The sequence below is a fragment of the Ranitomeya imitator genome, chromosome 4 (genome assembly GCF_032444005.1).
Source record: "Ranitomeya imitator isolate aRanImi1 chromosome 4, aRanImi1.pri, whole genome shotgun sequence".
Taxonomy (NCBI): Eukaryota; Metazoa; Chordata; class Amphibia; order Anura; family Dendrobatidae; genus Ranitomeya; species Ranitomeya imitator.
In genome coordinates, this window is record NC_091285.1 from 681360679 (window position 1) to 681374189 (window position 13511).

The window sequence follows — 13511 nt, forward strand, 5'->3', positions numbered from 1 at the left end:
TAGAGGGAAAAAAGAAGTTCTGAGAAGTCCTGAGACCATTTTTTTTTTCTTTGCACTGTTTTGCCTTTTTTTTCCCCTAGACATTTGGGTGGTTCAGGACACAGGTGTGGTGATGGACATTAAAGGTCTGTCTTCATGTGTGGATCTTCTCACTGCAAGAGTACAAAATATTCAAGACTTTGTGGCTCAGAATTCTATGTTAGAACCAAGAATTCCTATTCCTGATTTGTTTTCTGGAGATAGAGCTAAATTTTCAAAAATAATTGCAAACTGTTTCTGGCGTTGAAACCTCGCTCCTCTGGTGACCCAGTTCAACAAGTTAAGATTATTATTTCTTTATTATGTGGCGACCCTCAAGACTGGGCATTTTTCCTTGCGCCAGGAGATCCTGCATTATGTAATATTGATGCGTTTTTTCTGGCGCTCGGATTACTGTACGATGAACCTAATTCAGTGGATCAGGCAGAGAAAAATTTGCTGGCTCTGTGTCAGGGTCAGGATGAGATAGAGATTTATTGTCAGAAGTTTAGAAAGTGGTCTGTGCTCACTCAATGGCATGAATGTGCTTTGGCAGCAATCTTCAGAAAGGGTCTCTCTGAAGCCCTTAAGGATGTCATGGTGGGATTTCCTATGCCTGCTGGTCTGAATGAGTCTATGTCTTTGGCCATTCAGATCGGTCGACGCTTGCGTGAGCGTAAATCTGTGCACCATTTGGCGGTATTATCTGAGCATAAACCTGAGCCTATGCAGTGCGATAGGACTTTGACCAGAGCTGAAAGGCAAGAACACAGACGTCAGAATGGGCTGTGTTTCTACTGTGGTGATTCCACTCATGCTATCTCCGATTGTCCTAAGTGCACTAAGCGGTTCGCTAAGTTTGCCACCATTGGTACGGTACAGTCGAAATTTCTTTTGTCCGTTACTTTGATCTGCTCTTTGTCTTCCTATTCTGTCATGGCATTTGTGGATTCAGGCGCTGCCCTGAATTTGATGGACTTGGAGTTTGCTAGGCGCTGTTGGTTTGTCTTGGAGCCCTTGCAGTGTCTTATTCCATTGAGAGGAATTGATGCTACGCCTTTGGCCAAGAATAAGCCTCAGTATTGGACCCAGCTGACCATGTGCATGGCTCCTGCGCACCAGGAGGATATTCGCTTTCTGGTGTTGCAAAATCTGCATGATGTGGTCGTGTTGGGGTTGCCATAACCCAGTATTAGATTGGAAATCAATGTCTGTGTCCAGCTGGTGTTGTCAGGGGGTACATGGTGATGTTCCATTTCTGTCTATCTCATCATCCACCCCTTCTGAGGTCCCAGAGTTCTTGTCTGATTACCGGGATGTATTCGATGAGCCCAAGTCCAATGCCCTACCTCCACATAGGGATTGTGATTGTGCTATCGAGTTGATTCCTGGTAGTATGTTTCCTAAGGGTCGACTGTTTAATTTATCTGTACCTGAGCACGCCGCTATGCGGAGTTACGTAAAAGAATCCTTGGAGAAGGGTCATATTCGGCCGTCGTCGTCACCATTGGGAGCAGGGTTCTTTTTTGTGGCCAAGAAGGATGGTTCGCTGAGACCTTGTATTGATTACCGCCTTCTAAATAAAATCACGGTCAAATTTCAGTACCCCTTGCCGCTGCTATCTGATTTGTTTGCTCGGATTAAGGGGACTAGTTGGTTCACCAAGATAGATCTTCGTGGTGCATATAATCTTGTGCGTATTAAACGGGGCGATGAATGGAAAACTGCATTTAATACGCCCGAGGGCCATTTTGAGTACCTAGTTATGCCATTCGGACTTGCCAATGCTCCATCAGTATTTCAGTCCTTTATGCATGACATCTTCCGAGAGTACCTGGATAAATTCCTGATTGTATACTTGGATGATATTTTGGTCTTCTCGGATGATTGGGAGTCTCATGTGAAGCAGGTCAGAATGGTGTTCCAGGTCCTGCGTGCTAATTCTTTGTTTGTGAAGGGATCAAAGTGTCTCTTTGGTGTTCAGAAGGTTTCATTTTTGGGGTTCATTTTTTCCCCTTCTACCATCGAGATGGACCCTGTTAAGGTCCAGGCCATTTATGATTGGACTCAGCCGACATCTCTGAAGAGTCTGCAAAAGTTCCTTGGCTTTGCTAATTTTTATCGTCGCTTCATCTGTAATTTTTCTAGTATTGCTAAACCATTGACCGATTTGACCAAGAAGGGTGCTGATGTGGTCAATTGGTCTTCTGCTGCTGTGGAAGCTTTTCAAGAGTTAAAGCGTCGTTTTTCTTCTGCCCCTGTGTTGTGTCAACCAGATGTTTCGCTTCCGTTCCAGGTTGAGGTTGATGCTTCTGAAATTGGAGCGGGGGCTGTTTTGTCGCAAAGAGGTGCTGATTGCTCGGTGATGAAGCCATGCGCCTTCTTTTCCAGGAAGTTTTCGCCTGCTGAGCGAAATTATGATGTTGGCAATCGAGAGTTGCTGGCCATGAAGTGGGCATTCGAGGAGTGGCGTCATTGGCTTGAAGGAGCTAAGCATCGCGTGGTGGTCTTGACTGATCACAAGAACTTGACTTATCTCGAGTCTGCCAAACGGTTGAATCCTAGACAGGCTCGTTGGTCGCTGTTTTTCTCCCGTTTTGACTTTGTGGTTTCGTACCTTCCGGGCTCTAAAAATGTTTAGGCGGATGCCCTGTCTAGGAGTTTTGCGCCCGACTCTCCGGGTTTGCTTGAGCCGGCGGGTATTCTCAAAGAGGGAGTAATTGTGTCTGCCATCTCCCCTGATTTGCGGCGGGTGCTGCAAAAATTTCAGGCTAATAAACCTGATCGTTGCCCAGCAGAGAAACTGTCCCTGATAGGTGGACGAATAAAGTTATCTCTGAGGTTCATTGTTCGGTGTTGGCTGGTCATCCTGGAATCTTTGGTACCAGAGATTTGGTGGCTAGATCCTTTTGGTGGCCGTCTCTGTCGCGGGATGTGTGTTCTTTTGTGCAGTCCTGTGGGATTTGTGCTCGGGCTAAGCCCTGCTGTTCTCGTGCCAGTGGGTTGCTTTTGCCCTTGCCGATCCCGAAGAGGCCTTGGACACATATCTCTATGGATTTTATTTCGGATCTCCCCGTCTCTCAAAAAATGTCGGTCATTTGGGTAGTTTGTGATCGCTTCTCTAAGATGATCCATTTGGTACCCTTGTCTAAATTACCTTCCTCCTCTGATTTGGTGCCATTGTTCTTCCAGCATGTGGTTCGTTTACATGGCATTCCAGAGAACATCGTTTCTGACAGAGGTTCCCAGTTTGTTTCGAGGTTTTGGCGAGCCTTTTGTGCTAGGATGGGCATTGATTTGTCTTTTTCCTCGGCTTTCCATCCTCAGACAAATGGCCAGACTGAACGAACCAATCAGACCTTGGAAACATCTGAGATGTTTTGTTTCTGCTGATCAGGATGATTGGGTGTCCTTTTTGCCGTTGTCTGAGTTCGCTCTTAATAATCGGGCCAGCTCGGCTACCTTGGTTTCACCATTTTTCTGCAATTCTGGGTTCCATCCTCGTTTCTCTTCAGGGCAGGTTGAGTCTTCGGACTGTCCTGGTGTGGATACTGTGGTGGACAGGTTGCAGCGGATTTGGACTCATGTAGTGGACAATTTGACCTTGTCCCAGGAGAAGGCTCAACGTTTCGCTAATCGCAGACGCTGTGTGGGTCCCCGACTTCGTGTTGGGGATTTGGTTTGGTTGTCATCTCGTTATATTCCTATGAAGGTTTCCTCTCCTAAGTTTAAGCCTCGTTTCATTGGCCCGTATAGGATTTCTGAGGTTCTTAATCCTGTGTCTTTTCGTTTGACCCTTCCAGATTCTTTTTCCATCCATAACGTATTCCATAGGTCATTGTTGCGGAGATACGTGGCGCCTGTGGTTCCATCTGTTGATCCTCCTGCCCCGGTTTTGGTGGAGGGGGAGTTGGAGTATATAGTGGAGAAGATTTTGGATTCTCGTGTTTCGAGACGGAAACTCCAGTATCTGGTTAAGTAGAAGGGTTATGGTCAGGAAGATAATTCCTGGGTCTTTGCCTCTGATGTCCATGCTGCCGATCTTGTTCGTGCCTTTCATATGGCTCATCCTGGTCGGCCTGGGGGCTCTGGTGACCCCTCCTCAAGGGGGGGGTACTGTTGTGAATTCTGTGATCAAGCTCCCTCCTGTGGTCACGAGTGGTACTGCGGCTTCTGAGTTTCCTTCCTCAGGTGATGAGGTTAAGTCGTTAGGTGCTGCTCTATTTAACTCCACCTAGTGCTTTGATCCTGGCCTCCAGTCAATGTTCTAGTATTGGTCTTGCTTCCTCCTGGATCGTTCCTGTGGCCTGTCTGCTCAGCATAAGCTAAGTTCTGCTTGTGTCCTTTTGTTGCTATATTTTCTGTCCAGCTTGCTTTTTTGGTTCTGCTTGCTTGCTGGAAGCTCTGAGACGCAGAGGGAGCACCTCCGTACCGTTAGTCGGTGCGGAGGGTCTTTTTGCCCCTCTGCGTGGTTGTTTGTAGGTTTTTGTGTTGACCGCAAAGCTATCTTTCCTATCCTCGGTCTATTCAGTAAGTCGGGCCTCGCTTTGCTAAATCTATTTCATCTCTGTGTTTGTATTTTCATCTTAACTCACAGTCATTATATGTGGGGGCTGCCTTTTTCTTTGGGGTATTTCTCTGAGGCAAGGTAGGCTTATTTTTCTATCTTCAGGACTAGCTAGTTTCTCAGGCTGTGCCGAGTTGCATAGGGACCGTTAGGCGCAATCCATGGCTACCTCTAGTGTGGTTTGATAGGTTTAGGGATTGCGGTCAGCAGAGTTTCCACGTCTCAGAGCTCGTCCTATGTTTTGTGGTTTTTGTCAGGTCACTTGTGTGCTCTGAACTTCAAGGTCCATATTGGTTCTGAATTACCTATTCATAACAGTTTCCCCCTCCTGGGCTCATATGTTCTCCCATCCCTATGTATGATGACTACATATCAGGAAGAGAAGCACTGCTCTGACACGAAGCTCCGAATCCCCAGCATCAATATTACAAAGTAAAAAAGAAACCGTCATTTAATTATTATTTTTTATTTCTTAAATCAATAGTATTTGCAATATGGGTGTTTCACGCTCTACTCAGCACTACGGAGAACTAGAACCTGTCGCTAGAGAAGAACTTGGAGCTGTGTAGGCCTCTAGCCCCCGGAACCGTGCGCCCCTATAGCCTCTGTACGGTGCGCCCCTATAGGTCCCGGCACGGTGTGGCCCCCATACACACACTAGAATTTCCAACATCCAGATTTGTGTTGGGAGAGGGTCCTGTACACTAGATTGTTAGCGGGTTCCACAGACTCAATTCTAAGGGCGGCATTTACTTTCAGAGGAACAGAAGACGCATCGCTTTTTTGTCTCCTTTTACTTTATTTCTTTACGGAAGCACTTGGGAAGGAACAGGCAGAGTTGATAGTTGGCACAGATCTTTCCATGCAACACTTCTGCCACAAAGGCCTGCTCCTTCCCTGAGTATTACATTTTTTTTAAAATCCACCATACTTTTCCAGAGATAAGGGCTACCTTTCAATGTCTTTACCAACAAGGTGTGGCCTACAGGATCCTCGTGGGCGGGTCTTAGGCTGCTTTGCATTAGTACCCTGAGAGCACCGCACCCATAGACTGTTGAAATTAACACTAAACAGAAAGGCCCATATCTCTGGAACTATATGGAGGATTTAAAAAATGGAAAAATAACAACTGAATACTCAGGGGAGCAGCGGGAATTAAATTTGAGCAAAACTGGCCACTTTTGACCTAGTGGCAGGTCCTCTTTAATGATTTCCGGTGACAGTACATGTTTTAGCAGTTTCGCTTCAGCAAGGGCTTATTCAGAGGCTAGTTGGTATTTTTTGTACACAAGATGAAGTCTGATTTTCATCAGTTTTGGATGACATTTTCATGAGTGTTTGGCCAATGTGTCAGTTTTTACCATCAGTTTTCATTTTTGCACCCGAGAAGTTGTCAAGCTCCTTCTATCAAGCAGACATTGCAATCTGACAGGACTAGGATGCACTCCGAGGACTAGGATGCACTCAGATGCCAGGCAGACAAGTGGTGTCTGAGTTTTTTACCAACCCGTAGACATTAATTGGACAGTTTGATCTGTGACTGATGTGCCTTTGTATTTGGTTTTTGTGCACCTCTGGGTTTACAAAAAACTCTGACATGTGAACAAAATCTTAGACTCATGAAGTCACAGACAAGACACAAGTAAATAAGCTTGTCAGACCTATCTTCCTCAGTGTATGGCAGAAACGGACAGTGTTCCAGCAACTTCTACCAGTGTCCCATCTAGGCCAGCCTTACTATTCTCAATGTCCCTGCTTGGCCAGCCTTACTATTTCTGTGTCCTTACTAGGCCAGCCTTACTATTCTCAATGTCCCTGCTTGGCCAGCCTTACTATTTCTGTGTCCCTACTAGGCCAGCCTTACTATTTCTGTGTCCCTACTAGGCCAGCCTTACTATTTCTGTGTCCCTACTAGGCCAGCCTTACTATTTCTGTGTCCCTACTAGGCCAGCCTTACTATTTCTGTGTCCCTACTAGGCCAGCCTTACTATTTCTATGTCTCTGCTAGGCCAGCCTTACTATTTCTGTGTCCTTACTAGGCCAGCCTATTTCTGTGTCCCTACTAGGCCAGCCTTACTATTTCTGTGTCCCTACTAGGCCAGCCTTACTATTTCTGGGTCCCTACTAGGCCAGCCTTACTATTCCCTGTTTCACTGATAAGCCAGCCCTACTATTCTTAATGTCCCTGCTTGGCCTGCCTTACTATTCCGTTTCCCTGCTAGGCCAGCCTTACTATTCTCAATGTCCCTGCTAGGTCAGCCTTACTAGTCCTGTGTCCCTACTAGGCCAGCCTTACAAGTCCTGTGTCCTTACTAGGCCAGCCTTACTATTCCTGTGTCCCTACTAGGCCAGCCTTACTATTCCTGTGTCGCTACTAGGCCAGCCTTACTATTTCTGGGTCCCTACTAGGCCAGCCTTACTATTCCCTGTTGCCCTGCTAAGCCAGCCCTACTATTATTAATGTCGCTGCTTGGCCTCCCTTACTATTCCCTGTTTCCCTGCTAGGCCAGCCTTACTATTCTCAAAGGCCCTGCTAGACCAGGTTTACTATTCTCAATGTCCCTACTAGGCCAGCCTTACTATTTCTGTGTCCCTACTAGGCCAGCCTTACTATTCCCCATTTCCCTGCTAGGCCAGCCTTACCATTCTCAATGTTTCTGCTTGGCCTGCCTTACTATTCCCAGTTTCCCTGCTAGGCCAGCCTTACTATTCTCAATGTCTCTGCTTGGCCAGCCTTACTATTCCCCATTTCCCTGCTAGGCCAGGGTTACTATTTTCCATGTCCCTGCTTGGCCAGCCTTACTATTCCTGTGTCCCTACTAGGCCAGCCTTACTATTCCTGTGTCCCTACTAGGCCAGCCTTACTATTCTCCATGTCCCTACTAGGCAAGCCTTACTATTCTCCATGTCCCTACTAGGCAAGCCTTACTATTTCCTGTTTCCCTGCTAGGCCAGCATTATTATTCCCAGAGTCCTTGCTAGGTCATTTTTACCGTCCCCATTGAAGACCAGGGTGGGACCTCGGGCATGGATAAGTTGATTAGATAGCAGCGGTAGGTGACCCTTCCCTAGATCTGGGCTTTCTATATCTTCATCCTACAAAAATCCCCAGTCCAGTACCTCACCATACTCTGCCCAAAAGACAGGCAACAGTGCAATACAATAAAAGACACATGCATTATTTAGGAGGTGCAAGGGGGACAGCATAACATCCTGTACCCCACTATTACAGAACATGGCGTACCCCACTATTACAGAACTTGGCGTACCCCACTATTACAGAACACGGTGTACCCCACTAATACAGAACATGGCGCTTTCCACTGTTACAGAACACGGTGTACTCCACTATTACAAAATATGGTGTACCCCACTATTACAGAACACGGCGTACCCCAGTACCCCACTATTACAGAACATTGCATACCCCACTATTACAGAACATGGCGTACCCCACTATTACAAAATATGGTGTACCCCACTATTACAAAATATGGTATACCCCACTATTACAAAATAAGGTGTACCCCACTATTACAGAAAATGGTGTACTCCACTATTACAGAACACGGCGTACCCCACTATTACAGAAGACGTGTACCCCAGTATTACAGAACATGGCATACCCCACTATTACAGAACATTGCGTGCCCCACAATTACAGAAAATGGTGTACCCCGCTATTACAGAACACGGTGTACCCCACTAGTACAGAACACGGTGAACCCCACTATTACAGAACACGGTGTACCCCACTATTAGGAGCTGTATACATTTTTATCCATGGAGCTCCCTCTAGCAGCAGCAGCCGGCAGTAACACTTGTGTTTGTACCTTTGAGGGTGGTCCAGCCAATTCCCCCTATAAGTTTCCATTCCTAATGGCTGTACCTACCCTACGGCCTTCTTACGATCCTTATGACTGGCATGTTTTCTATGAAGATATATAGTCTTGTATAGGGTTATGCACCATTGAGATGGGTTAGGGGCCAACTGGAGCCAGGCTTCTTCGCTTCTTCCCCAGGGTTCCCGTAGCTGCCATACTGGCCGATAAGGAGAGGTCATTTCGTGTTGAGTCTACACCTCGGCCTCTTTCGTCTCATCCATATACATCTCAAACTCTTCTCTGTTCAGGATTTTGAAGTTGAGTTTTCGATAAATGAGCGGGTCAGATCCTCTAAAATCGCGAGTCACTTCATACAACTTTCTCATCACCGGGGCCAGTGGCTCGAAGCCTGCCGCGTCCGCCAGCCACTGGTTATATTCCCACTGGTTCAGCCCAAGGCGGTAAAGATACTTGAGCGGTAACCCCGAAGCTCGGTGCTTTATTAGCTGTTGGCGGCACTCAGAAAGCATCAGCTCCGGAGGGGGCAATGGGCGTTTACCCTCCAGCACTAACAGGAAAAACTGGGCCTGGCAGTGAACGAGAGGGAATGGCACCACAATTTTACAGGCCCCAATGAAGCCCAGGGTGGGGTATCGGGCATGGATAAGTTGATTATATAGGGGCGGTAGGTGACCCTTCCCTAGATCTGGGCTTTCTATATCTTCACCCTCCAAAAATCCCCAGTCCAGTATATCACCATGTTCTGCCCCAGATGCAAAAAATGGGTAATTGTACTTGTAACCAGTGCAGAAAATCAAAGTATCTGCCTGGATCTTCCTTCCATCCTCACATACTAGGGTGTTAGGAGCAGCACTGACCACTGGAGGCGCCATTGAGATATTTCCTGGTGGGGTCCATGTTAGAGGAGGACCGCGATGGCTCAAAATGACCTGATCGGCATGAAGAGACAGCTCCATGGCTATGTCTACGCCTGAAGGTCCGCAGCCCAAAATGACTACTGAACGTGAAGAGAAGACCTCCGGATAGCGGTAGAAATGGCTGTGCATCACTTGTCCTACAAAACCAATTAAAAAAAAACTCAATATAACTCAATTTTTCCTTTATAATGTATATATAATTTTTATCCATTTTATTATATACAATTTTAGAGTTTGGAGCTCCATTTTTCTGATACAGAGTTCCAAAGCCCCTGCATAAAGCCTAATTATAACATTCTGGCTACCAGCATCTACCACTAGAGGGAACTATGGAGCTGGGTGCAAACTGGATAAACAGTATGCAGTGAGCTCCCTCTAGTGGTGGCTGTAGGTATGCAGAACTTTATTACTTTTCTCAGTGTTTTTGCTAAGAATTCTGCCTTAGGAAAATATAAAAAAAACATAAAAAATTAGAAATCAGTGAATTGAAATCGCATGCAATTTTCAGAAGAATTCATATTTGCCCAAATCTGATTTTTTATTTTTTTGCAATTCTAGAATAATTATTTTGTTTAATTATATAGAACTGAGAAGGCGTTAACACTCCCTGTACCTGTCCCAATGCAGCCTGTTCCCTGATAAGATCATATCTGTTTTCTGGGCCTCTGGAATCTTCTGGACGGGTTTTACACTCACTAAACTCCACACAATCATGGGGCGCAATACAAAAGAGATGGTGTGAGCGGTACTACCCGCCAGAAATAGCCGATGACCCAAAACGAAGACAGAAGACCCAACTGTAGGACCGACAGTCGCGGACAGGTAGCTGCAGACCCAGGCACAGCCACAACCATATGTTCGGCGCTGTACATTGGGCAAACAATGAAGAAGACCTTCAGATGATTGGTGACGGCCATCAATTTTGTATTAGTATCGCAAACATTTTTGGACCCCTCCTTTATACCATGTTTGCAGCCTGTCTTTAAAACCTCTTGATAAAATAATACATGTGCCGGAAAAATAACATGGCGCTAACAACATGATTTTTATCTAGAAAGGATAACATGTAGCATGAGCAGGAACTAACGACCCATGGGAGAGTCCATACATTCAACCGGGTCAAGGATCGGGATCGTCACTACCAAGGAAAACTCTCACGGAGGATCGTTCCTTTCGTTCTCATTCTCCATTTCTCACCTTGAAAGTCCTTTAGTCCTTCAATCTCAGGGATGTAGGGATGAGAGTAATGTCTGCGGGGAATGGGACACAATGTCACACATGGCGACCGGAGTAATCAGAGAGGACTGGAGAAAGGTCATGAAGAAAATAATGAGGAACTCAAGTGGAGCAGACATGGAAGAACATCTACTGCTGAACTCTAGTCAACCCTCCAGACACCAGCTCCATCCGAGGACCACCAGCTGGACCTCCAGGGTATGGGCACACAGAGGATTTGGAGCAGGAACTCTCCAAGTCTTACTCCAAATCTTCAAGTATCCGGTCAGTGGCTAAGTTCACAAAGAGTTTTTTTTTAGCTTGGAGGAAACTCTCCAAATCCGTCTCAAAAATGTTAAACCGTCAAAAATATGAAGGTTCTGCTCAGTTGTCTGTCGAAAAAAAACTCTTCAAAAAGACTCTTTGTGCGCATAGACATAGGGTATGCGAACAGTGAGTTTTCTAGGAGTATTTTGAGTATCTAAAGACCTTGTGTGTACATACCTCCCAAAAAGGAGAGTTTCCTGAAGTACTTAGTACTTAAAAAAACATGATTTGTGAACTCCTCAAAAAAAAAAACACAATATTTGCACAAAGTATTTTTGTCTCTGAGTTTTCGAAGCAGAAACTCTCCAAATCTGTGATCAAAAATTGCTGAAACAACTCAGCAAAAAACCTCAGCGTTAACATAGTAAGAGTGGGGAGAGAACATACAGTGTTTTTGAGGAGGATTTGGAGAGTTTTTGCCAAATTTCTGCTCCAAAATCTCCTACCAGAACTCAATGTTAACATGCCAAATGAGTCTTTCTACAGAATTTTCAGGGAAAAAAACTGAGTAGAACCTCAAAGTTTTGAATTTTTCAGCTCCACAAACTCAGCAAAAAAAACTCAGTGTGAACGCAAGTTTCTTGTCAAAGAACTGGGTGCAGACGATTACTACCTCATTGGAAAAATATTTACAGTAGAATTGAGAGTCCTCAGTGGTTGATAACTTTTAATGGCTAACTGAAAAGATGGTAACAAATTGCAAGCTTTCAAGACTACTCAGGTCTTTCTATCAGGCATAGACTTTGATGAAGAGACCGGAGTAGTCTCGAAAGCTTGCAATTTACCATCTTTTCTGTTAGCCATTAAAAGGTATCAACCACTGAGGACTAAATATTTTTCTATCTACTGGCTAACACGGTACCAAGATATATATCTTTCCTGTACCTCAGTGGAGTAATTTTCGGGGTCAGCATCCCCATTGGCATCTGATACCCATCGACATCGTCTACCAATCCCTACTTTCTCTCTTGTACAAATGCTCAGGAGGTGGCACCTGTACAAAAATGTTTTCTTCAGACCTGATCCGAGAGCTCTCGCTCAGAAGGTGAACATATTTTTTTGGGAAAAAATATTTTTGGACAATAAGGAAGTGAGCGAATACTCACCCCACACACACCATGATGGCATCAAATTTTTCCACCTCTTCTTCTCGATTTTTGGCAGTCACCCGCCAGGAAACCGGCTCGTGGTCTCCAATCACAGGGGAGATGGACACCACCCGAGTGTTGAACTGCAAAGTGCAAGAGGACGGGGGTAAGTTTATATGATGTGGACCGGTTATAAAAGGTTTTATTTGTTCTACAGTCATATCTGGAAGGACCCCCAGGTGGTCTCCCAATGTTTGGTGATGTCAGACATGTGACATCACAGCACCCTCGTGAACACATCATACCCATCTCTGTACTAATGATGAGAAAACAAAAGGGTGCCCAGATTGTTGAAATTAGAAAATGTTCTTCCTTCTGGAGGAGAGCTAATTCGCATATTGCCTCCCATGATGCATTGCTTGTAAGTTTCAATATGGTCAAAGTACCCTCAAATCTTGCTAGTCTACAAGTCCAGTGGAAGTTCTGTTCCCGGCCCGACATGGTCTTACCTTGATGTGTGGTCGGATAGAGAATTTATCTGTGTATTCCTCCAGATATTTCAGAACTTCTGAGTGATGGATGAACGAAGGCAGGGAGGGATCGAAGGGAAAATCTGGAAATTCCATTATCTCTTTAGGAAGATTCGTCCTACGATAGTGAGGGATGGAGAATATATTCACTTCTCCATTACACCAGTAAATATCAGACAATAATTACAGGTTCATCGATGATCTCTTCCTCCTGCTCTTGTTTTAAAACACAGGAAATAGTGCTCAATCGCGGACAGGGGCGGGTCCACTCCAAGAGCAGTGATTGGCTGAGCCATTTCCTGCTATTTCCTGTGCGTCAAGATGAAAAGAGGAAGTAGAGACCATAGCGGATCAGTGAAGCATCCCAATGGAAGTTGTGGGAAATTAGTAAAGGTTATTATAGGGTTTTTTCTTTTTTTTTATTAACTAAGATCTTAAAAAATAAAAATCCTTTGGTAAACAATCCCTTTAAGGAAAAAATGCAATGTTAACCTAAAATATAAACACATTTCCACATGGAAAAAAATCCACGCCCCATTTTTGACGATGCTACACAGCGAAACGGCGCTTGTTGGGCGCGGGGGGCTCCCACACCACTCTACCTTTATCCTTCCTAGGCGCACAGACTCTGGACATTGAGACCACAGGTAACCATCCTGCCTTTTTGAACTGTGATCAGGTATAATATGGAATAATCTCCTGGCATATATAGTGAAATTCTCACTCCCCAGATTTACTGCTATAGCGGATTCGCAGGCTAACTTTCTAGGGGCCTTCCTTTGCCTTTTTAGATACCATACACCCTTCCTCCAGTTCTGCACACTAATATTACACATATATCTCTGTGCGCTGCTTTGTATTAGTACTTTCTCTGGGATCTCTTTAGGCTTGCTTTCTATTATCTGATACACATGTGAGATTGATTTAGGTGCTTTGGATCCCTAGCTCATACCTTTGTGCTGTGGTGTGCCTCCTAGGTATTTGGAGGTTTCCGTTTTCCCCCC

The 13511-nt window shown here is 45.2% G+C and overlaps 1 protein-coding gene across 2 annotated transcripts in view; it reads right to left on the reverse strand.

Annotated features, from left to right (window-relative positions):
* Positions 1-5078: 5078 nt before the first annotated feature.
* The window catches only part of LOC138677337 (uncharacterized), a 64774-nt gene continuing 56341 nt past the window's right edge, over positions 5079-13511 (reverse strand). For both annotated transcript variants that reach the window (XM_069767389.1, XM_069767388.1), the window contains exons 3-6: positions 12487-12625; positions 11996-12120; positions 10545-10597; positions 5079-9484 (exon numbers count right to left, since the gene is read on the reverse strand). In XM_069767389.1, coding sequence (XP_069623490.1) covers positions 8661-9484; positions 10545-10597; positions 11996-12120; positions 12487-12625 — 1141 coding nt within the window. In that variant the 3' untranslated portion in view covers positions 5079-8660. The remainder of the gene's footprint in view (positions 9485-10544; positions 10598-11995; positions 12121-12486; positions 12626-13511) is intronic.